This window comes from Mirounga leonina, unplaced genomic scaffold (assembly GCF_011800145.1).
Source record: "Mirounga leonina isolate KUSES-001 unplaced genomic scaffold, KU_Mleo_1.0 Mir_268, whole genome shotgun sequence".
Lineage (NCBI taxonomy): Eukaryota > Metazoa > Chordata > Mammalia > Carnivora > Phocidae > Mirounga > Mirounga leonina.
In genome coordinates this window covers 3538180-3563840 of record NW_023270649.1, presented here as the reverse complement: position 1 = coordinate 3563840, position 25661 = coordinate 3538180, and the positions used below count along the sequence as shown (strand labels likewise).

Genomic DNA, 25661 nt, shown 5'->3' with positions numbered 1-25661 from the left:
CTTCAAGTCTTGTTGGGAAAACCAACAAGATTGTAATTACGGAATAAGAGAATGTATAATTAACTGCCAGCATGTGTGGGGTAGATAATTAGAGAATAAGGCAACAGATGTTTTAAGGTGATGATTGTGGATCTCAGACAATAGTGAAAAATGGAAGAAAACCCCATCAGTGTGGGCTGAAATTTGTCAAGGGGTGCTTTATGCCTCTGTTGTCTTCTTCCGCTCTAAGCAGTGTTACAGCTGAGCTTGATTTCATTCCCATGAATGGTTGAATCTTTCGGCTTCTCTTACTTTACCAGAGAATTACCATTAACAGAGAGATTAACTTATAGATACTACGAATTTCCTTTGCACTGGGAGGTGACATACAGCTACCAACAAAATCATATTCACTGCTTTTCTGGAAGTTGTCCAAATACACAGTAGTGACTCCAGCCCACATGTTGAAGTCTGCTGTGGTCCAATGCATATTTTTTTGTTTTGTTTTGTTTTTAATTCCAGTTAGCAATGCATGTTTTTGAGTTAATTCCAAAATCTAATACATTTTGATCAATACGGATTCTCATATGGATTCCTTGTGTTTTCTTCACTATAAAATAGCTCCATGATTAATTTTTCAGGAGACCAAAGGTCAGGTATTTTAGGATTATCTTTATACTAAGTTTTCAGTGATTCATCCTTTAATGAACGGAAGCACATCCATCATATTGAATCCATAATCCTCTGTTGTGTATTCTTAAGTCAGTATTTTTAAGTAGGTGATGCAGATGGCATAGAATTTCAGATTGTCTACAGACAAAGCATCTGATATAAAAGTGCATTGTTCACAATTGATCTTGCTTGTTTGAAACCATGTTTAATGATTTTAATTATAGGTAAACTTAATGTACCAAATTTATTTTTAACTTGTTAATTTGATAGGCCTTTTCCTAAAAAAGCGTAAAATTCCCTTTGCTTGTAATATGCTCGAAATAAAAATTGCTAACAACGAACTGGTCATTTTTATAAACCTGCAAAATAATTCAGGGAGGGATTTGAATAACAATTTAAACAGAATAACTATTTTGTCTGTATTCCATTCCTTTTGTTTTTCTACCAGATAGTTTTTTTCATGCAGTCTTTAATGATGTTTGTATAGTGGAAACTTTGATTTGCTTTTTTCAAGTCACATAGCTGGATGTCTTGAACACATTGTCTACATCAAAATTGTCTACATCAAATGGTGACTATTAAAAATTAGTCTTAGGGGCACCTGGGTGGCTCAGTTGGTGAAGCTGTTGGCTCTTGATTTCGGCTCAGGTCATGATCTCAGGGTGCTAGTATTCAGCCCTGCATTGGGCTCTGTGCATAATGGGGAGTATGCTGGAGATTTTCTCTGTTCCTCTGCCCCTTCCCCTGCTTGTGTGCATGTGCTTTCTCTCAAATAAATAAATCTTTAAAAAAAATTAGTCTGGGGTGCCTGGGTGGTTTGGTCGGTTAAAGGTCTGTCTTCGGCTCAGGTCATGATTGCAGGGTCCTGGGATCAAGCCCTGCATCGGGGTTCCTGCACAGAAGGGAGTCTGCTTCTCCCTCTGCCCCTTCCCCTGCTCATGTGCTCTCTCTCAAATAAATCTTAAAATTAGTCTTAGAGGTGAAAACTGTAATTTCTTCTATATCCTAGCTACCAATGCTTCAGTTATTATATGTATGTTACATACATGTATATGTGTGTGTATATATATATATATATACATGTTTTATCAAAACTTACTGGAAACTTCTTGTCCCTTCAGTATGATTATGATGCTTGAAATTCCACCCCAAACCCTAAGATGCTGTACCGTGTTGATTAATTTCACTGTGTCTATAACATCTCTTCGTTGATCTTTCAAAATTTGAAGTGTTCATTATACTACATGTAAAAGTTTTATTTTGTTATGATGAGTCGATCAGACCTGTTACGTCAAGAACTTTTTAGGTTGGAACTCAATGTAGTTTCTACCCACAGTGAGTGTGAAGCTAAGTTGCTTTTGGCTCATGGGGAGGCATTTTCGTGTTGACTTACACTTCATTCTACCAGTTTGGAAATAAAGGTTGTTGTTGGTGGTGGTTCTTCTTCTTCTTCCTCTTCTCCTTCTTCTTGTAATGGTTCGATTTATGTAACATCTTCCTTTACATCACACCATGTAATCAATTACCAGGAAAAAAAGTAGACTTTGCAAAAAATGAGAACTTCGAGCCTCCGTGGAGATGCATCACGTTAAATCAGCTTGAGGGTCAGCCGTAATCACGTGATCATGACACCTGTGAGCCTTACATATAGACACGATGTACACTGTAATTGTTTTAAATATGAAAAAGATTTAAAGGCACTTTGTAACTTAATCTGCTTGATAAACTATTAATAGAGTAGTCGCTGGTTCTTATTCTAAATGATTTTGAGCCTCTTCATGGTTTTCATACTATTGAACTTCCTCTGGGTGTCTGCCTGGTCCTCTCAGCCTTGGTGTGTGTGTAAAAATTGTTTGAGACCCTGTAATCCCTATGCAGCCTCTGATTCTGCAGAATCAAACCACCTCTCGACAGCAGGCAAAAATCCGCTTTCTTGTGGCCACGTTCCTAGATCCCTTTTCCCATAGCCGGCGAAATAGTGCCTCTTCATCTAGGCAAAAACCAAGGATGTAGGCACATTACTCCGTCAACGTTATAAAACTGCATTTTGCCATACTTGTGTTTTCAAACATGATCCTAGGACAGTACGGACTATTGGTTCAAATCACCTTGACGTCTTACGTCAGCACCGTTGATAACGTCCCTATTGGATGCTGGTGTCTCAGACTGTTCTCTTTGTGTACCTATGCTGCTTTCTTTCATGAAACCTGTATCATTAAAAATATTCATAGCATCACTGAAGTCCCTCCCCAGGAGCTAAGAAATTGGTTGATCTTTAGGCTGATCCGATTACCACCGACATTTGCTTAGATAAAAGGCCATCCACCTCCTTCTGCTGACTTTTGTCAATAGCCTCCCTGTCTTGGTGACCTATGAACCGTTTTGTAACTCTGTGTCCAAAGCCATGCATGTTGGATTCATTAATAGAATTTATCTTCACAGCGAACTGGTCCCAATCTGCTCGGCTTCACTCAGTCTGTCAACTCATAATATCTGGTTAAAAGATGCTAATGCAGTGTTGGCTGATCTCCTGTCAGTTCTCCCTAATTATTTGGTTTCAAAGCAATAGTGCATGTTACACATACTCATCTAGCTGTCCAATTAACACATGTTTCCAGGCAATTCTGATAGGGAGGTTGACTTCTTCCTTTAGCCCCAACAAAACAAAACAGAAAAGTGGTCACTTGCGTGACATTGAGCTTGGCTTTAGTTTTCAATCTCTTACGCTGAGGTTTATCACACGGCTCCACTTCCCCATCCCTCCACGGCGTGAAATTGCCCACTTAACCGTTACAGCTCTGTCCTGATGGTGTTGACTCCTCATTTGGGTTTAATGAAATAGGAATAGGGTATGAACAACAAAATTACTGCATCCATCATGGATGATGGTATAGGGTTGACACTAGAGAAGCTTAACGTTGTCAACAGATAGTTTGCATCAAGTGTCCCTCTCTTAGGAAACAGGACTGGAATAGTAAAGTGGCAAATGGATACTCCCACTTGGGTGGATTTGGACTTCCAAGGTGGCAGGAGGAAAGCAGACATATGCCAGATACTCGAGGGTTTTAGGCAGTTGGAGAGCTTTTCCGCTCAGTGAGTTTAGCTGCTGGCCACCAGCCTCCCATCACTGTGAGCTGTGTTTGCTGAGACGGTAGTGTAGCTGACCCTTCGTCCACCTGAATGATGTGGCTGACTGACACTGGGAGACCGAGGGTTGTTCTGGGGGTCCTAAGGGAGAACCACAGAAGCCTGCAAGGAAGGCAAGCCTGCAGCTTTCATCAGGCATCAAATCACTGTGGAGAATCCCCAGTCCGAATTTAATTCCTCTTTCACTGCTCTTTTCAGATGTGTACGTTTATCCTCCTCCAAGAATTCCAAACACAGCACTGGAAGAAATGGGTCAAACGGAACACTTTTTTTTGGATCTGTGGTTAAATTGGATGGATTTTAGAATGCAGCTCACCTTACTATTCCTCCAAAGAACATGAGAGGTTGTCGTGTGGGGACAAAAAAAAGAAAAATCCTTATGTGTCTTAACTCCGTCTCTTTGGTAAATGACAGCCAAAAAGATTTTACTTGGAAATAATCATTAGTTCCTAACGAATGCTCATAATACACGCAACCTATTGATTTTTAGTAGCGTCTGTGCTTGGATTATTATAGATCGTTACTCTCTTTGCAGATTACTCTGGAATACAAAGGTGGCCCTATTGTCATGAGTAAAGGAAGGACACTCTTCCAGGTGACCTGAAAAACATCATGTGATGTCACGTGGCAACTAAAGTGATGGTTTCCTGGTGTTCCTTTCCAATAGGAAGGAGAGCATCCAACCGAAATATAATACCTCTCCTTCGAAAGTCTTAGTTAGCTCACCATTTTTGAGAGCTTCCAAAGTAAAATGGGCACTGAAAGATTCCTTTTTTTTTTTTGAGGAGCCAGAATCAATTTGGATTATGTGTAGGGAATGCTGTTGGAAAACGTGGTAGTGTTTTCTGAAGGATTTCCATGGCAATGAAAGGATGCTATAACTCAGGGAGGTTGCCGCTTCTCTAGATGGTAATGTATCGCCACATTCTTGTAAGGACAGTGATTTGACCGTTCAAAAAAAAAAAACAAAAACCCTCTTTGGCTCCTCATTTTTGTGATGATCCTGTGCCATCCCAGCTGCAAGGAACCCGTTGGCTTGCCTCCCCTTGGGCGAGGCTGGGGACGCTCGCTGCGGCTCTGCCCGGCCCCGAGCCAGCGTGCTCATGGAGTTCCAGTCTGCTGCATGAACAAATGGAGAAACACAAGCTTTCCCGATTGCTCACAAGCTGCTAAGGGAATGATTTGTGTTCCTTGGAATGTGTGCCGGACGTGGGAATGCTTGCTCCGTACCGAGTTATGGCTCTATGTACATGCCCTCGGACGATGCAGATAATTGCGGCCTCTACCGAAGCATCGCACCTTGGTCCACATGTCTGTTCTTTACACACCGAAAGGGCATCGTGGGGCTTGGCAGACAAGGCAGGCTCCAGGCTCGTGGGGAATTCCTTTCCTTTATCCACCTCTGTCCGGATCTTTCCAGCCTCTATCGTTAATCTCATGTGTCATATGATGGATGTCCACCCCGCTGAGCATGCTGGCTCAGTGGGGGCTCATGGAACCAAGGTGGACAGAGGGACATAAATCAAAAGGGGAAACAGACAAAGAAAAAGAGCCAAAGCTCACCAGAGAAAGCTTTACAAAGCACACCCCGGGAAACTCAGATGCAGTCCAGATACTGTTTTCTCTCTCCAGTGGCGGTACAATTTGAGATGTCAGGGGCTCATAAAGGAACGTTTGCCTACACTCGGAAATACCTTGAGGGCTGCCGGGTGCCTTGTCTGTTAGGCGTTTAGAAGCCATGGCTAAATCGTGCTATCTGTGATGCTCTTTAATTCCAATAAAGGACGGGCAGCCCAAATGCCCGTGCACATGGCTAGACTCCAGATGGCTTGCTGGTCCTGCCTTGCTTGAGTCCCGAACAGAATGCACATTACCTGGAATTGGAGGGAATGTGTGGGGCTGGCTGCACAGATTCCTTCCCTAACTAGAGATGGGCAGTCAGAGAGAGCAGATGACAGAGGATGCCATCCCTTTCAAAGGATTACCTTGGTGGCCCACAGGTTCTAGTCTTCCTTGGCAGCTAACCAAATTACCACTAACTCGGTGGCTGAACATCATGCTCATGTCTCACCTCGTAGTTTCTGTGGGTCAGGAATTTGGGTGTATCTCAGCTGTGTTCCCTGCTCAGGGTCCCACGGAGACACAGGTATCAGCTACCCTTGCCTTCCTGTCTGGGGCTCCTGCTTTTCCGAGCTCACCGCGGTGTGGTCAGGTTTCTGTCCCTTGTGGTTGTCGGATCGTGGTCCCTTTCTCGCCAGCAACCAGTGAAGTCTGCCTTCAGCTCCTGCAGGCTGCCAAAAGCCCCTTTACCACATGGGCAGTCTCTTACTCAGGTCGGCTGAGCAAGAATCCTACACAGCAGCATATTCTAATCAAGCCCTTGGCATCACATCTCAAGTCCAAGTAATGTAACCAGATCCCAGGAGGACGCTTCTGTCATCTAACAGGTGCAGCTCATACCCAATTAGCTGGGATTCTAGAAGGGATTGACTCACTAGGCGTTGCCTTAGGGTATGCTCACCACCCCATTGTTAAATGCCCACTATAGGAGTTTCCTGGAACTCCCATAACAAACTACCATAAATTTGGTGGCTTACAACGACAGAAATGTATTCCGTCACAGCTCAGCAGCCCAGAAGTCCAGGATCAAGGTGTGGGCAGGGTTGGTTTCCTCTGGAGGCTCTGAGGAAGAACCTACCCGTCCCTTGCCTCCCTCTTTGCTGGTGGGGCTCCCAGTAACCCCCGGTGTTCCTTGGCTAGTGGGTTCTCTGCCTCCATGTCCACGTCACTTCCTTGTCTCTGTGTCTCCATCTGTCTTCTCTTCTTGGAAAGACACCAATCATTGGATTGAGAGGCCACCATAAATCCAAGAGGATTTCGTCTAATGACATTGACAAAGACCCTCTAAATAAGGTCTCACGCTGACTTCTCACAGCATGAGTTTTGGGGATGCTGTTCAGTGCATGACCGTCCACCCCCAAGCTCTGCCCATGGTCTGATGCTGCCTAACTCCCCGGTTTCATTTTTATCGGACTCTCCTGACCCTTTTCTGAAATGTTTTCTCATGTCTTTTCATCTTTTTAAATCCTGGTTCAGGGCACGTCTCCTTTGCTTCTTCAGGGGAAATTCCCCCAACCACGACAGATTATTAGTGGGTTGCCAAGATGTATATTGCCATGTTATAGTCACATGGTAACCAGCCCATGCATAATTTTTTCACGGTAGGAACTTAAAAATTTGGTGTGATTATTAAATTAATCGTCTCATATTCTAGGAGACTATGGGCTTCATAAGAGCAAAGACAGAGTCTCCTTGCGGTGCATCTACTCAGCCCTAGCTTTTTAGAACAAATGGACAGTAGGAAGACTCAACTTGCCTTCCTATGCAAAGCATTCTGTAGTTCTGACAGGGAAGAAATGGAGATTTTGGTCCTGGCTCTATGCTGTGTTTCCCACATGGGCATTTCACATAGTCATGAAAGGAGGAACAAAGCATCCTATGAAATGAATTCATGCACATAAATATTGTCTACGCATCTGGTATGGCCTGAATGTGTTCTCCCAGATTTCACTGGTTGAATGGCTAACCCCCAAGTTGATGGTATTAGGAGGTGGGTGGGGCCTTTCGGAGGTGATCAGATCATCAGGGGGAACCCCCCATGATGGGATTAGTGTTTTTGAATAGGAAACCCCAGAGAGCTCCCTTGCCCTTTCAGCCATGTGACAACCCCATGAGCAGATCGCCACATATGAACCAAGATGCAGGTGTCAGCAAATTCCAAATCTGTGGACACTTTGATCTTGGACTTCCAACCTCTAGAATGTGAGAAACAAGTGTCTGTTTTTTAAGACCCCCTTCATCTGTGCTTTTGTGTTATAGCTGCCCAAATGCTGTGAGGTTGCATCTCTGAAGAAGACAACAGGTACTATGGAGAAAGTATCACACCCTGATTTGTAGGGACTGGTTTTTTTTTGTTTGTTTGTTGTTAGGATTTAAAAAAATTATTTTGCATGAATTTCTTCACTTGAACACAGTACAATCATTTGCAACCTTCCATTCATCTTCAGTTTCTTCTGTTACAACTTGAAATTTTTAAAAACTATTGGGTGTGGTTGTCATACATAGTTTTTTATTGCATTATTAAGTGAAAATATTCTTTTGGCAAATGATGTTTACTTGGCCTTGTTCTAGTACTTCATAAGGTATTTTAAATGGTGATTTTTCTGTGTATAATTTTTATTTCTTCTGGGCCATAATTTCCCCATTCTTTACCTTTATTTTGACTTCATCCTCCTTGAATTCGTGAGCTTCGTGGAGTTTAATTGTGCTTGATTTATTAGATGATTGGAGTGTTGCTTCCTAGGAATTCTACTAGGCATTGGGGAGGATATAGTCTTGGAGTCTGTTCATCTCTGAAAATACCTTCTTAAAGGATGGGTTGGCAAAGGTTTTCTACCAGAACCTGATAGATCTTGCTCCGTCATCATCTGCACTTGGCATTGCAGAGACTTTTTTCAGGGGAGAGAGACTTTTGTGTGTTTGTCATCGTCCTAAAGACGTTTGGGGAGCTACGGCAAGCACATGGGCAGACAGAGCACACATTGTTCCAAGTGCATGGAAATGGGTTGGAGCCCCAGGAAAGGGTGCATGAGGAGACTCGCAGGAGCAGAAGGAGGGATGGATGGCCACCACACTAGGACGCTCTTTGCCCTTCCAGGCTTTCATGCTTCATCTCATCCTTCCGCCACGTGCCTCCTGGAGCATTTTCTGGCTGGCCAGCACCTTTGGCTTCTTTGGGAAATCCTGCATAGCTGAGGATGCCTGCATACCTGAATCTCTAGCCCTCAGTCATCCCAGCCGGGCATGTGGGGCCCCCGGGGTGGGGACAGTCAGCAGAGCCTTTGATGCCTTTGCTACGGCTTACCTCCCCTTGCATTATTCTGCGAACGACAGGGCTGGTAACTCAGAAATACCATCTTCATGCTCAGCTCTGGTTTCCCTCAGGTATCTGCTTCTCTCCATCTTCCCCATCATCCCGCTTCTGTTCTTCACGACTCGTTTCCGTTCCCTTTCTGTCCCTGACTTACTAACATGGCTGATGGACACAACGTGACTTCTCCTTTGGATTCCCTTCAGCGAGCCTCCCTTTTCTTTATTTTATGTAGACTTACATAATATAAATTTGTCTTACATATATACAGAAAATGCAAATATTTATATATTATATTTAATTAAGCATGTATTTATATATTTAATACCTGTTAAATACTTATTAATATGTATAAAATATTTATAATACATAAATAATAATACTCATTAAATATTTATAATATAAATATATAACATACTTATTAATACCAAATATTTATAATATAGATAAATAATAAATACTCATTCAATATTTATAATATAATATATAGATATATAATAAATACTTATCAATACTTACCAAATATTTATCATATAAATATATAATAATATTCATTAAATATTTATAATATATATAAATATATAATACATACTTATTAAATATGTTTTATATATTTGTATAAGTATATATACAAAATAAATATATATTATATGTATGCAAAATAAATGTATACAAAATAAATATATATTATATATAAATTTAAATATATATAATAAATACTTATTAATACTTATTAAATATTTATATTTTATATATTTGTATGTTAGAAGTACATATACAAAATAAATACATATTATAGATATACAAAATAAACATGTATACAAATAAATATGTATTATGTATAAATTTAAATATATATACTTCCTGAGTGATACTATTCTTTATTAAATATATATGTATATGTGTATGTGTTTGTACAAAATATACATATATATTTCCTGACTGATTCTATTATTCATTAAAATGTATATATGTACATTTTATATACATTTGCTTCTATTATTTATCATTTTAAGTTATATATATTTATGTACACATATAAATATATACTGTTTAATAAATGATAAAAGTACACGCATATATCTGTATGTGTGTATATGGGTGTGTGTCTGCATAGACAATCATGGCCACATGCAGAGAATGTCACAATAAAACCTGACCATATAATCATGTGTGTATGTATGTGTATATGTGTGTATAATGCAAAAATGTCAGCATCTCTATTAATAAATGCTGTCTTTCTTAATAAATATATGTTGGCTCAAAATCTCACCCTAAACCTTATAGAATACTTTGGTAAACATAATCATTGCTTTTTTAAGTATAAATATTTAATTAATCCAGAATTTATTTTGCCCTAAGATGAACTTGTTATGCTTCCCTCTTTTTCAAATATTTAGCTAGTGGTACTTTCTAAATAGAAAGACTTCATCATACTCAGGCTAAAATTATTGAAAGTACAATAAATAATATAATGAGGGCAGAAGAACTGGTTTTACCTTCTTCAAGCCAGAATTATTGACACTTACATATTTTTTTTCAGAATCGATGTTAGAATGATTTTGTTGTTGCCAAAAAATCTTACTATTTTTAAAAATATATTGATATTGTTACACACTAAATTTCTGCCACCAGAAGCTTCTGATTAAAGACAAGTCTTTTATGTATCTCAGATTTTATATTATACAGTGTGTCTTACATGCTTCATAAGGTATGATCAGACCATTTATTATTGTTAATATGAAACGGCTTTCTATTTAGATATGTTAATGTTCGTATGTATGAAAATTGATTTTGTGTATTGATTTCATACCATCATAACTAATACCTCATCTACCCTAATTTATTTAGTTGATGTTCTGAATTATTTCCCCCGTGTACATAATCATATGCAAGAATGACTTTATTGTGTCTCCTTTTGAATATTTTCAGTTCTCATGACATATTTTTAACATATTGACTAGAACTTGCAGCAGTATCTTGAAAAATGATGATCGTGACATCATTTACTTGTTTACGCTTTTAGTGGAAACTCACATTGTTCACCCTTCTCCAGGGCATGTTCCATGTAAGGATATGTCTGCACTTCATTGGCAGGATTACAAAAATGTTCCGTCAAAGTAAATATTCCAGATACTCAAATCCTTTAATGAAACATATCAATTGTGCCAAATGCTATTTGCTGTCTTTCAAATCCTTAGTTTGCCTTTGATCTTTCATTTGGTTTCCATTCAACTTTGCTCTTTCCATGGTTCATGAGACCAATGAAATACCACCCTTTCTTCCCGTTGAACCATGTTCAGCATCCCTACCATAAACATAATTCCTGGTGGCTCATGACATAGTCTTCTTTTAAAAGAAATGAACATTTTATTCATCAGAGTGGTCACCAGAAGACACATCAGAATGTGCTCGGATTCCTTACGGTAAATTTGTTTGGTGTATGGTTGCCATTTGAAATGCCCTTCTGCTGCAGAGCACCCTGTGATTTCCTGCATTTGGAAACCTTGATGGTCTTTACACCGGAGGAGACGTCAAGAGTTGATCATGAGTATCTTTCTATTAAAGTTCTTCTCTCCTCATGGTAGTTCTCTTCCAAATTATCCTTACATGAAGATGTTCAAATGGATAGACGCAGTGTGCACCTAGTTTCCCCCTGAAGACTTACTTCCGTGGCGTCTTCTATCTAAGGTACGCTTGGGTTTACGAGTTTTTCCTTACAAAGAGCGTGCATTTTATTTCTCTCTCTCTCTACACTTCCTGTATCTCAACATCTCCCTTGACCTGCTCTTCCTCTTCTTTCTGTCTCAGGCTCTTCTCTTTTTATGCCTCTGCACTGAAGAAATTACATCTTATTTTTACTCCATGAGAAATGGCCAATGGTTTATCTAAATGTTCCCTTAGAGTTTTCCGAAGGTTGTGGTTATCTTTTGTTCTCTGCCACTCCATTCCCATTCTCTTTCCTTATCTTTGGGCAAGTCAGGATGTACCCACCAAAGATGTGTGCCAGCAGGTGGATCTGTGAGAGGTCTTTCCCTGTACCAGCAGTCCAGCGAGTCCTTGTCACTCAACAGGGCAGCCCCAGGCCTCCAGCACACATATCTGGGGGACTCCTTGCCGATGCAGACCCTTAGCAGTTGTTGACCCATTGAACTGACCCTCAAATTCCATTTCCAACAAGGTACTCTTCCAGGCTGCACTGTCCCTTACTAAGACATGAAGTAAGTATTAGTTGACATTAAGTATTAATTAAGTAGTAGTTACTCTAAGCATTAGTGGACACTCTAATACTCTGTACTAGCTGAGTGTGCGGAAAAGGATATCGAGCACCTACGGCTTTTCCTGAATTGTCCAACTCTGCAGCAATTGGCTGCTGGCCATTTCCATGCACCCACCCGCTCTCTCACCTGTATGTTTAGGCTGGTTTAAATTTTGTCTAATTTAAACCCATATCTAGAGATGTTGGAGACAGGAGATTTTCTGAAATAATGCCCAGGCAACATTTCCTAGGTTTTTTCGTTTTTTTTTTTTGGTTTGTATAGACAGGTGCTTCTTCTCTGTGATACATGGCTACATGCAGGGAGGTCCCAAATGTTTTATTTCCTATCACATTTATAGAACAATTCCCAATGTGGTAGTACCATAGGAAGATCCTTGAGCAAGACTGAACTCTCTTTAGGCTCCTTAATAGGGTTGATAGAAATCCACCAGATGTAGCCTTATGTTTTCTGTTGTTCTTGGTTTCCTATGATGTTCACATCTTTGTCTTTGTTTTTATGGGAATTCCCGTTGGGAACTTTGTATTGGGGGATGCTAGCTAGACACTATAGTAGGGAGGTACTTCTTAAGGGTTCTTAGGGAGGGACCCTGCAAAGGAGAGGTTTTATCCAAATCTTGGAAGCTTGTTGGGATATTGACCAGCAGGGAGGTGTGGCCATGGTGGCAAGAATGGGTTTTCTTGGTGAAGGACAGGCATTTGAAGATATTTTAACACTATTTACCACCTTCTTATTAACTGTTTTTTATACTGTTAAGTATTTTGAGCTGAATTTCATCCTTCCCAGTTTCTAAAACTGAAAGTAATAATAATATAAACCAAAATCCATTACCTGGAAAGATTTTCATAAATACCTAAAATTGCATATAATTACCAAAGAAATGAAATCATTAAGCTAGCAGTGACTTTGTGGATCTCAGAATAACATGCTTTTAAAAATGGAACTAATTTAGCGTAAATCTGTAAACACCTAGAGAGATATTAAGCTTACATCTTGGCCCGAAGCAAATGCTTTATGGGTTTATAATAGAATGAGTTGATTGGCTTAGAGTCATTAAGGGTATGGGATTAAACAGTTGTGTTAAAGAAAATCCCATTGAAATTCCATTGTACAATCACCGCAAGGTATTCTTTTCTAAAGTCATACAATGCTAATGTAAATATGTAATAATGTTGAAATCAAGGTAAATTAGGGATTATCAAGAAGTGTTTAATAAAGCTGGGTAGTATTTTACATTTAGAGCATTGCCTAAGGATTCTGAGTCCTTGGAGGCAATGGCTTGCCATGTCTTAAAAAAATCTCTTTATCACTTAACGCCTAGGAGTGTTTCCAAAACACAAGTGTGTCCTTCAAGTTCATTGCCACAGTCTTGCGTTAAGAATGGGCTATGCTTGATAAATGAGACTCTGATGATTCCGAGACCCACTGCCAGTCAGACAGGTCTCTGCATTTACTCCTGTTCTAGAATGTCTTCTTTCCTTCAAACCATCATTTCCAAGGTCCAGGTGGTGCCTTGCCCTAAACACCAGCTGTACTTCATTGGCTTAATTTTATACCTAAATAAGGTCTTAGGGCTTACTTATCTCTGTGTTTTATCATTTATTTCCAGATGCCAAACACAGCTACCTTGCCAGAGACTAACTTACCACATTGCCTAAAACAATTTTCCCCATTTGCTCAGATGTTGCCTTTTGTGTTGACGTGATGTGTTGGGGTCCTGGGTTGGAATCCCGAAACTGTGGCAGGTTGATCTCTTGGATCAAGGTACTTGGACCTCTGTTCCTTCCAGTTGTCTCATCTGTACAGTGGGGGGCCAAAATCATTCCTGACTAGTTTTCAGATGGTTATAAAGTACCTAGAGCAGCATCCGTCCCCCTCATTTAAGCAAACATTTCAGTTTATTTAAGAATAGTGCCATAATGAAATAACTGTTGTAGTAATAGAGAGACCAGCAGGATGAGTAAAGGGAATGAAGTGAACATTTTTACTCTGTCACCAGCCAGTATGAATTCAAGACACGGGTGTGTGCTGTAAAGTCTATGATGTCACTGGGTCCCCAACTAGGTCTTGCATTGCTTGGGCAAGTCATCCACCTTTGGTCTCCTTCAGCTTCTTGACCTGTAAAATGCAAATGTCAAGTAGAAGGAATCTGGGCTCCTTGGAAAAGTATCTGATTCTAGAAATGGGGCAGGAAATAGACAAGCTGAGCCTGGATCACTTTATAGCAAGTGAGCGCTAACAAAGCAGAACAAAACAGAACAATCCAAATAAAACCAAAACCAAATCACAGTGATGGGGATAGATCGAAGGGGCACAGAAGCCAAGTAAAAAGCATTCTCACTGGCCAATGCTTGAGCAATTTGTATAAATAAGTATAAAATAAATATCCATAACCTCATATTGACATAAATGACTGAATGAATAAATAAAACAGGGTTTATGAGCTTCTTATTTCTGCTGTAATCAATCACCACATTGTTAGTGGCTTAAAACAACACAAATTTATCTTATAGTTTTGGAGGTCAGAAATCCCAAAGGGATCTCACTGGGCTAGAATCAAGGTTTTGATAAGATGGCATTCTTCTTTTGGAGGATCTAGGGGAAAATGCCTTCCTTGCCTTTTTCAATTATAGAGGACACCTGCATTTCTTGGTTGACAGCCCCCTCTTCAATCCACTCTGAATCCACTTTTGATTACATTGCGCCCATCTGGATAATCCTGGATCATTCCCTTATTTAAAGGTCAGCTGATTCTTACTCTTAATTGCATCTACAAATTTCATTCCCTCTTGTCTGTATCATACCATATTCTCAGTATATGTAGATCCTCTCCTTCAACCTCTACTCCTGAGGTTTGGCTGTGCATATTGACTTCCTTCCAAAGAGTATGATACGGAGAGAGGCAGAGAACATGTAATTTTACAGTGGAGAAATTTGGCAAACATACCTCAGCCAGGTGGTCAAGGCCAACGTCAGCAGTGATGAGTCATGGGGACAAACATGCACCCTTCATATGATGTGATCAGGAGGGCCCTTTATCTCTGTGGGCTTCCTCCCCAAATTTCATAAATTCTCTACGAAGTATTTCTCTTCCATTTAGCGTACAAAGTACTCCTTTAAATAGTCTTACTTCAGAAAATGATGGAGTTAGAGCACAAAAACGGAACATGAGAAGAACAGGTATAAAGAAATGATGGACATCCTTCAGGACCAGGGACGTTGAGATATTTTATTTATAAAATCATACTTAAATTTTAATAATGGAACAGTTATATATTTGTTTGAAGTTGCTTAAATATTCTCTTTAAAATTTAGAGCTATTTCCCCATGGAGGTTTGATAGAGAGGCTAATTATTAGATGTAAAGGAGTATTTTTTCTAGCATTTGGGGGAAGGTGTAGATGTGGAGAGGGAGGAAAAAAACTCATGGTGTGTATGGGTTTTGAAATGCCTTTTTTTTGGCATGCACAAGACGAGTTTACTCGGGAATAAAGTCCAGCAGAGCCTATTTTTCCATAGTTCATGATTCTAACGAAATTAGATATTTAAGAGAACTCCGTTGGTTTTGAGGTCATTTAATTAGCTATATTTGCAAGGAAAAATACAGCAACAGCTTATTGAAAAAGAACAAAAGGGTGAAAAATTAAGTACACATAGTACATTAAAGGTGATTTCTAATTATGTTTCTGGGTCACACTTGCTATCTACAATTAATTCAAAATTGCGGTTGGGCAAACACTTTCTGTCACAATCTCAGTGGGTGGGGTTTTTTTCTTCAGTTGACAAGCTCATTTGAAAATTCGTGTGGAAAGGCAGAAGACCTAGAATAAGCAAACTATCTTGAAAAAGCAGGAGAAAGTTGGAGAGCTTCTCCTTCCCCGTTTTAAAGCATACTCTAAAGCTATATTCATCAGGACAGTCGGGGGCTCCTGTGGAGAGAAACGCAGGATGGAATATAATTAAAAGAGTCCAGAAATAAATACAGTCCTGGCATTTATAGTCAACCGGCTTTCAGCAATGGTGTCTCAAGAATTTAATGAGGGAGAAGTTAGTGTTTCAGTAAATGGTGCTGAAACAATGGGATATTCAGATGCAAACAATGAATTTCAACCCTATCCTCCTATCATACACTGGAAGTAACTCAAATACTTAAAAGGTGTAAGAACTACAGCTCTTAAACGTTTAGGAAAGAGCATAAGACATCATTTCTTGGCCTTTTGGCTACGATCAAGTGTAGGAAAGAGCATAAGAGAAGATCTTCAGGGTCTTGGGTTAGGCAAGGATTTCTTAGATATGAGATGAAAAGCACAAGCATTGAAAGAAAATTGATAAAATCGACCTCGTCAAAATTAAAAGCAAACTTTTGCACTTCAAAGGACGCCATTGGGAAAAGCAAAAGAGAAGCCCCAGACTAGGAGAAAAGATTTGCAGATCATATTTCCGGGAAAAGACCTGCATCTGAAAAATGTAAAGAACACTTATATTCCAATAATAGGGGACAAAGAACCCCATTTTAAAGATGGGCAAAATATTTGAGCAAACATCCCACCAAAGAAGATGGTACATGAGAAGATGCTGGACATCGCTATGTCATTAGCAAGCTGCAGATTAAAACCACAAGGAGACACCATTTTACACCCTTTAAGATGGCTATCACCAAAACGATAATGCAAGGCTTGGCTACAGGATGTAGAAACTGGAACCCCTATACCGGCTGATGGAAATGCACCATGATGCAGCTGATTTGGAACACAGTGTGGCAGTTTCTTAAAATATCAATTTGCCCTATAAAACAGCAATCCCACTCCTAGATATCTAACCAAGAGCCAGGGAAACAAATATCCCAACAAAAACATTGTCCTCAAGTGTTTATAGCAGCATTATTCATAAGAGCTGCCAAATGAAAACAGTCCAAATGCCCATCAACTGATGGATGGAACAACAAAATTTGGTGTGTCCATACAGTGGGGTATTATTCGTCCATACAAAAGAATGAAGAACTGATCCCTGCTATAGCATGCAGGACTTTGGAAACAATACGCTAAGTGAAAGGAAGCAGACACTAGAGACGACATAGGATATGAATTCTTTTATACAAAACACTCAAAAATGGCGAATCTAGAAAGATAGAAAGTAGATAAACGAGGCTGAGGATAGGAACATGGAACCCGCAGTTTGACACAGTCTTTTTGGGGTTGATGGAAATGTTCTAAAGTTAGTTCGTTATGCCGATGGTTGCACAAGTCCATGAAAAAGCGGATGTTATGCTTTGATGAGTTGATTTTATGATATGTAAGTCATACGTCCGTAAAAGTCTTAAAAATCACACTTTGGCTAACAGAGAAATTTGGCAGGGAATCAAAGAGGCAGGAGGTTATCCCGGATTGCTACTTTATCCTTGATGGAAATACGTTACGGAAATTGTGAAAGCATTACTAATCTTCAGACCTTTGCTCTCTCTGTTGGGGAACAGAGAGCATCCAGCCTGAGACGTATTTCAGATCACTCCCATTTTGCGCCCTGACAGTGAGCCTGAAGGCACGGAGAGGTGGGTCTTAGGGGAGGTTTCTGGCGTTTCACTCCCCTGACACCTGGCTTGCGGAATGGACTTTGGGCTCACGCTAGGACACAGCACACAGCTCGGAAGAGAAGAGAGATTCCCAACAAGAATATTCAGGAAGGGGCAGGATTATAAGGACGTGTTCCTGGGGAGGGTAAAGTGCAGTTGTGGGGTCTTCATTAAAGAACGCCTTCTCCATGTTGAGAGCGTGTGTTCTGGACGCTGCGTTAGAACAAGAGGGAGTCGGGGCACCTGGGTGGCTCAGTCGGTTAAGCGACTGCCTTCGGCTCAGGTCATGATCCTGGAGTCCCGGGATCGAGTCCCGCATCGGGCTCCCTGCTCGGCAGGGAGTCTGCTTCTCCCTCTGACCCTCCTCCCTCTCATGCTCTCTGTCTCTCATTCTCTCTGTCTCAAATAAATAAATAAAATCTTTAAAAAAAAAAAATTAAAAAAAAAAAGAACAAGAGGGAGTCAAACTTGAAAGGAACACATTTTGTTGGAAGGAATCTGCTGAATTGGGGAGTACCTTCTCACTCCTGTGGATTTGACTACACCTTAATTTTTTTCCAGCCATTTTTTTTTCTTTTTAAATGAAAGAACTGGCCTGTTTCTATAGAAGCTTATAAAATCTTCCATGAATGAATGGAATTTTTTTTTTTCCCGAAAATGAGAGGACTTGTTTTGTAAAACCGTTTTGTGTATCGTTTCATGTCGCGTACTTTAGGAAGGGCGTCCCTTTTAGGCTCCTGTACACAATTTCATCATAAATTCAAGTCCATGAGTTCGCTTTGAGATAGGTTCTAGACTGATAAACCCTGACAAAAACATCCCCAAAGACAGTCAAACTCATTTGATTTTTTTTAAGGTTTTTTCTTGTGATATTTCAATGCAGTGCTGTTGTTGGATATAAATAGATTTTGGTATCAAGCTAATGACTGTAAGAGATTGACATATCAATGTTATGATACTTTCTAAGGGTTTGGAAATGAATGTGTTATAAGGAGAACAGGTCGGTTCTGACAAGACTCAACTCTGCTTTTAGGTAGATGAGGTTGAATTACTGGTAACCTAGAGTTTCAAGGGGTCCCAGACACTTCTTCCTGGCTGTCTTCAGTGACCTTAAATTAGAGGCTTGAAATTATCTAGAGTGGGAATAGTTAAGCCTCAAAAATCAGCAAATCAGATTTCCCACCCATCCACCCAGGTCTGCTTGCTAAGAAGTGTTGAACCGCATAAAATGGACAATATGTAAACCGTAACTGACCTACAAAAACAGCAACTTCAAATCTTGGTTTTGAAACATGATGAGTTCCTTTGAGTTAAGTAGAACTTCTAGAAGAATGTCATTCAGGCACTTTTGAAGTTACTGGATCTGGGATACCCATTCCCCCGGGGCCATGTCTGTCTATAAAAAGAAGACAATTGAGCTAATTAACCAAACAATTCAAGCAGTGTGAAATGTTTTAGCGTGTTGTGTCTGGAAAATAGGAGAAACCAAAATGGTGCATTCTATATACAGAATGTGTAAGAGAGTGTTTTTTGGTGTAGTTAAGGGATGCCCCCACCTCCCATGGAGATTCTTAGGTTAGCTTATGTTACAGGTCATCAAGGTAGGTGGTTTTATTTATTTATCTTAAATTCAAGGAGCAATGACACCAAAGTAATATTTAATAAGTGTTTCAAACACAGAGAACGTGATGTATAATGTTTTCTCTTGTCTTAAGAAAACCTTATTGAAAATGGTAGTTGTGTTGTTGCTGTTTTCTTTTTATACTGAACAGGAGCAAGTGCTGGGCAATAGCTCTCTAGCCACTGACGAGAGGTGACTGTCATGATTTAAATTAACAAATTGACTGACATTTCTGATCTGTATTTGAAATGCTCTGTTTTAAGTTCTTCTGCATGAAATGAATGTCAATTTTAAGTGTCTTATTGAAAGTCCTTCTGTGTTTATTGCATAAATGTGTTTTCTCTTACCCTGTGGAATGTCCTAACGAAAGTGTATTGGTGACATTTCATGAATTTATGTAGATTATCACATGTTAAAATTAGAGGAACATTGAATACTTCATATGCATTTCTTTTAAGAATGTGGGAGATCCTTTTTAATAATTTAATTTTCTTTTTTTCGAACTCACATTAGCTCTTTTTTTTTTTTTGCAGTATTATCATTTTAACGCCCAAACTGCATTTTCACAGGATAGAGAATATTTTTTGCAAGTAACATTTTGAATTTGTTCTTCTTGACATCTTTATGTTTTTATGCATTTTGCATTGCCCTATCTCATTTTTTTGAAATCCAAATGTAACAACTTTCAACTTTTTGTGTGACATTTTTTTTTTCTTTTACTGGGTGGTATCTCTCTCTCTTCTGATTTTTTTTGCAAACCTGTTGTTTTTGAATTCTTTTTTCCCTTTATTTTCCTTCTCAATATGACCCCAGGAGCCAACACAAAGAAAAACGCAGATGATATAAGGAGTAATGACCGTGGTGAAGATGAAGGTATTTTTTGTTTTTTCAAAGCTCGACCCTGATGCATGGTTTTATATCTCTTTCTCTTTTTTTTTTTTTTTAATTTCAATCTCTTTTTCCTCCTCTTCTCTGAAACGAGTACACGTTCGTGTGCTTCTTTATTTCCTTCTTGTTTGGAAACCACTGTCCCTTTTAGTCCCAAGGACCCTGTACATGAATGCAAACCACCTGTGAGAAGTATAAACGTTTCTAAATATGAAGTGAGTAAAAAAAAAAATATGTTATTTACAAGGAAGCGCATCTTTTTCTTTTTGTTTTTTCCTTTTTTTTTTCTTTTTTTGGCTTGGTCATAAGAAGAGAAAATGAAATTTTAGAACATGCATGTATATGTTCTTTTCTTCCTTCCAAAGGTTATTTTGTAAGTTATATTGTATTTTGGAGCTTTGGTCTTCTTAATTCCTTCTACGAGTTGCCAAACTCTGAGAGACACCTTCGTACAACTTTTTGGGTGTCTGGCATTTCTGCTTTTGTTTGTTTCTTTTTCTTTTTCTTTTTCTTTTTTTTTAATATATGGATTTAAAAGTAGGTTTCAAAGAATCTTCTCTGGTTCACAGTGAAATACATGAAAAAATATTTTAGCGAGATGTTATTTCTCTGAGGGCTGCTCTTTAGCATTTAAGGGGGTTGGTGGGGAACAGGGATAGCATAGATCCGAAAACAAAAAGGTCAGAAACCCTACATCTATGCCTTTTCCTTTTCCCACCCTGGCTAGTTTGAAAACTTTTTTCACCAATCACCGCCCCCACCCCACCCCCAAATGTTTGGTTGCTATGGAAAGTTGCTTCGTGAAGGATCCCAAGTTACTTGACAGATTAGACACCGGATGTCAATTCCTGTTCTTGACAATATGGAAGATAGTGGCCTCCGAGCGAGAAGGAACGCAAGGTATCCCGATGCCTTCAGCAGAATCCATACTTTCAAAGAAAGCAAAGGGCCCAAGTATGTTGCCGTGCAGGCCCCGTAGGGTGGGTGAGAAGCACCATTCTCCCATCAAGGGGGAGCAAAATGCACGGACCTCCGTTTATTTACCACAGAGGACGAAGGCCCTTGAAGAACTTTTGGGTTTGGGGCTGACAGGCAATGTAAGGCAGGGAAGCGTCCGGTGAGTTCTACACCCCCAGGCAGTGAGAAGTCCCTCCGGGGGCCCTCCCTTCTACAGCTTGCGTTACTGGCTTTGACCTCTTTTCTAAATCCACTGCAATCCTGGAAGTTTGGCCCATGTTGCTTTCATGCCTGCCTCTCTTCACATTGTTATTATTTTATTATTATTGTCATTCCCCTGCGTTCACAGGGCTGTCCCTACCTCTGAATGTCTGTTTGCGAGATCTTTTGTGATGGCCTTAGGGGGGAGCATATCCTGCACCTTGCCCGTCCACCTGTCCTTTGCAGACGGCCCCGGAATACCTGCAGTCTTACCAGAATTAAAAAATGTATTAAAGCAAAAAAACTCTTTTTAATTTTAAAAAGATTCTATCAGACCACATAAAAATAAGAAAAAATGTATTAAAACTAAACCCCAAACCTTTTCTTTGTTCCTGTTGCCCAGCCAGAAAGATCATTTGCCTCTTGTTCTGTATCCCTTATTTGTGCATTTCCGTTTGAGGCTTAGGACCTGTTTTCCCAATGCTCGAAATGCAACTTTCTTACCATAAAATGCCCCCTAATTTTCATTGAATAGCAATAACTTGTGATTTCTTTTTTCTTTTTACTTTGCATTAATAGGACATCTTGTTATTACTTCCTCAAGATCATGAGAACCTTGTTCTATGGGTTTAGAGAGCTCAGAGATGTTAGCCTAACATTTTCTCCAAGGAAACCCCTTCAAACAGCCCTCAAAATCTCTACTTATTCCTTTCCCACGTTGCAGTAGCCAACAGCGTGTACTGGGAAAAGAAATGAGGGCAAATCCACTAAATCAGGATCCAGAGAGAGAGAGGAATTAATCATGCACAACGCCACACCTTTCCAGAACAACCATGTCTTTCAAAATCCCACGAAGTGCATGATGCTTAGATGATGAATAAAGGACTTTTACTCTATATTTGCATTTTATTTGAGAAAATAAGATCTGTTCTGCTATCTATTCATTATCTGCAGAACCACGGGGCCGTGATACTCTTTCCTGTACTTGACTGTGACCAGTGGGTTTCTCGAGCCTTCTGCATGCCTTAGTGAAGCAGCCAGTGAACTCGTTCTGACATTGTGATCATAATTCATTTTATTAGCAGCCACCATCTAAATGATAGTGGTTCATTTCCTTGAAATTCCTTTCCGATATTTCAAAAGTGTCTTGGTGAATTAAGAAAGGGAAAAAAAACCAAAAAACCTTGATTGATAAAAAGGTGAAAATAAATGTACATGGGTACATTTGGGTTTCTTTTGATAACATACAGATATTTAAATTATTTACACACACATATGTGTGGATATATCCATATATATACATAGAGATTCAGAAATAATCATCACTGAGGTTAGTCTTCTGAAACATTCAATAGAAGTGTAAGGACTGATTAAGCAGGTTACGTAAATCAATACCTTTTTAGAAAGCAGTTTCTGCAAATGGACACATGGTCTCCGAATTTCTTTACTCACAGACCATTGCAAAACATTGTTTTTACATCACTGCTCAGTAAAGCAACAAAGGAATGACTAAGGGTTCCCATTGGTTGCACATCACAATGGGAGTTCATAGTCCCTGTGAAAATATGTAGCATTTCACGATTTCCATCTTGAGGCCAGAGTCTTGTGTCATTTTTATTATGTGGTTTTCGTGTTTGTTAGTTAAATGTGTTGAGCTCTGACTACAGCCAGTAAATTAGAACAAAGACGTTTGCTTGGGCATCTTGTTTTGCTTTGTTTTCGATGGTACTCATTTCTGTTCTGTTGATAATTTTCCACCCTTTGTTTGGTTTTTGTCGTCATCTGTCCCGTATTGAGCATTTAAGAGTCTCACTGCTAGTCTTGTGTGCTCATTGTGAGGTTGAGAATGAATCTGTAAGCTCACCTTTGAATGAAGAGGGCAGTAATAGTAAAGAGCAATGATCATTTTGAAGTTGATTTCACACCTACCTAGAGGCTGAAAACATCATGCTACGTGCTTCTTCAATAAGTCGGATCTTAGGACTGGAGCCCTGTTTAGGAAATAAGTATTTCATCTAAATTCTCTATATTTCAATGTTTTAGATATATACAGCAATGTACACATGCATTCCTATGACTTCAAATGTCTGTATGCTTCTCAAAATACCATTTGTAGGACTAGAAAACATCATCCCATGGACCCCTTTTCTTAAGCAGTCTTATCAAGGTGTATATAACTCAAAAGTAGACACCTGGTTGATTCCGGTCGAAACAGGGAAAAGTAATCCATGTCCCTTGCCCTTAGCCTCTGTAAATCAGTGTGATTTTTTATTGTGTTTCCTTACTTGACTTTTTTTCCAGACATCCATGATCAGAACAGTAAGAAGCCGGTAATGGTCTATATCCACGGCGGGTCTTACATGGAAGGCACCGGCAATATGATAGATGGGAGCGTTCTGGCAAGCTACGGAAACGTCATCGTGATAACCATTAACTACCGGCTGGGCATCCTAGGTAAGTCATTGCCTCATGTCAACGCTGCACCAGGCGCCGTGACAAATGCTTTTCGTTGTGCGGGGACTGACGGATTTGAACCGTGTTAGTCCAATGCGTAGGAAGTTCTGCCTCCCTGGGCTTCCTGGTTGGGGCAAGAGATGTTTGTAGCAGGGTCTGCCTTCTTAGCTTGCACTGCTTAATTCTTGGATTGTATTCCAGGGAACCCCCACCCTTCCTCAAACAAAAGGCAGACTCCAAGGTCACCTAAGTAAAAGGAAACTCTTCTTTTCGGGGGGTGCCGCGAGAATATCCTGGGAGGCTACACAGCTCTGTAGAGTGAACACCTTTGCTGATGGGTGATACTTTGCTAACAGGTGATGGTAGCCATAGACATTGGCTTTCTTCTGTGGTTAAGTAGTTACGTTACTTTGTTTCTCTTGTGTTGGAAAACCTTTCACCTAATTCCTTACACTGATTATCTGTGTGCGTTGGGCCCCTGCTTTGGGGTCACAAGGACCATTGCAGTTGCATACAATGGAGCTCAGCTCTTGATCGAATTTTTGCAACAGTTCACAATTTACCATAAAAGGACGCTTGCTAAGTTCATGGAAATCCACCAACGTGGCTCTCCATTTGTTCTGATGTTTCCTTCGTTTTTTTCCCCAGCGGGGGAACTTAGAGAAAATACAGATTTGGCAGGGGGCAATATTTGCAGATTTATCTTCCTTTGCAGTTTTGTCTGCTTGTTGTACACTTTGTGACTGGTATTCCTAGGCGTACGTAAAAACGTTTTCAGGACAGCAAGGCTTTAAGATGGTGCTGGAAATTGAGTCTTTCACAGTGTGACTCTGCAGAGTGAAACGTGTATATCGCAATGTGGTTACAGTAAGATAAATAAAGGGCACAATGGAGCTGTATGAAACGAAAATACAGCTGAGAATGTTCTCTCCAAGTAGGCAAATATTAGCAAGAATATTTTATTTTTGCCTTGATGTTTTAATTTTATTTTGAACATTTTTTTTTTTCATTTTCATGGGAAGACATTCACCTGTGAGAGACCCCTGGAGCGGGGTGTCTGGTAGAAACGCATTTCTAACTTAGAAATGCAAATCGCCTACAGATGTTTTGCCAAGTTGTGCCTTTTGGAACATCAATAAAGCCCTCGAAGTTCCGAAATTCCCCATTGTTTTTTTTCTTCCATTCTTTCCTTTTTCTTTGTCTTTGTCTTTTTTTTTTTTGCTTTAAAGGAAGTAAAAAGCTTTAGCATCAAGAGCCCACTCACTTTGTGATCTTATTTCTTTTTCTTTTTTCGTAGGTCTCATGAGCCAGGTCTTGGTAGAATCATTTTAGTTAACTTCACGTAGCACTGATTGCGTGCGCGTCCCTACATTTTCCAGCGGCTTCTGGTTAGTCCCTTTGGCCGCTGGTGCTTGAAACAGGAAATCGTGTTTCTTGATCTCTTACAAAAGGTCCATTCTAACAAAGAGGTGGAGAGAGGAAACCACGCGTTGCAGCACTGCACAGAGCCTTTTCAAAGAGGACAGTGTGTAGGGTTGTGCGTAGTCCCATCCCACTGAGGAGGAGCTCTGGGCTCTGTTTTCTGAATGAAGCCATGGACTTGCAGCAAGTCCTTGCTTTGGTGGAGTAACAAAATGTTCTCTTGCGTGCACGATGTGTTGACATTCCTTAAAAGGTTAGATTTCAGAGCAAATTGATTTTCCCCCTGTCAAGCTAAGCTGTATTATGCAGCGTTACATAGAGATCTCCTATCAATCTGGCCGGTTTGTGAAATGATGTGCAGATCTGGAAAACGCTGTGAGGATGGTGCACACACACACACACACAATATGTCTGCACATATATATACATATATGTAATTTAAGAAAATGCTGTAGGGATTATGCATATACATTATATATATATACACATATAATTTAAGAAAAGAGGTTTGCTTTTAGAATTTTTCTCATTGAAAGATTTGAAG

General features: G+C 39.8%; 1 protein-coding gene across 1 annotated transcript in view; it reads left to right on the top strand.

Moving 5' to 3' along the window:
- LOC118026643 (neuroligin-4, X-linked-like) overlaps positions 1-25027 on the top strand; it is a 139361-nt gene extending 114334 nt beyond the window's left edge. Inside the window, exons 3-5 of the mRNA XM_035029613.1 lie at positions 20009-20068; positions 23543-23695; positions 24993-25027. Coding sequence (XP_034885504.1) covers positions 20009-20068; positions 23543-23695; positions 24993-25027 — 248 coding nt within the window. The remainder of the gene's footprint in view (positions 1-20008; positions 20069-23542; positions 23696-24992) is intronic.
- The last annotated feature ends 634 nt before the right edge of the window (positions 25028-25661 follow it).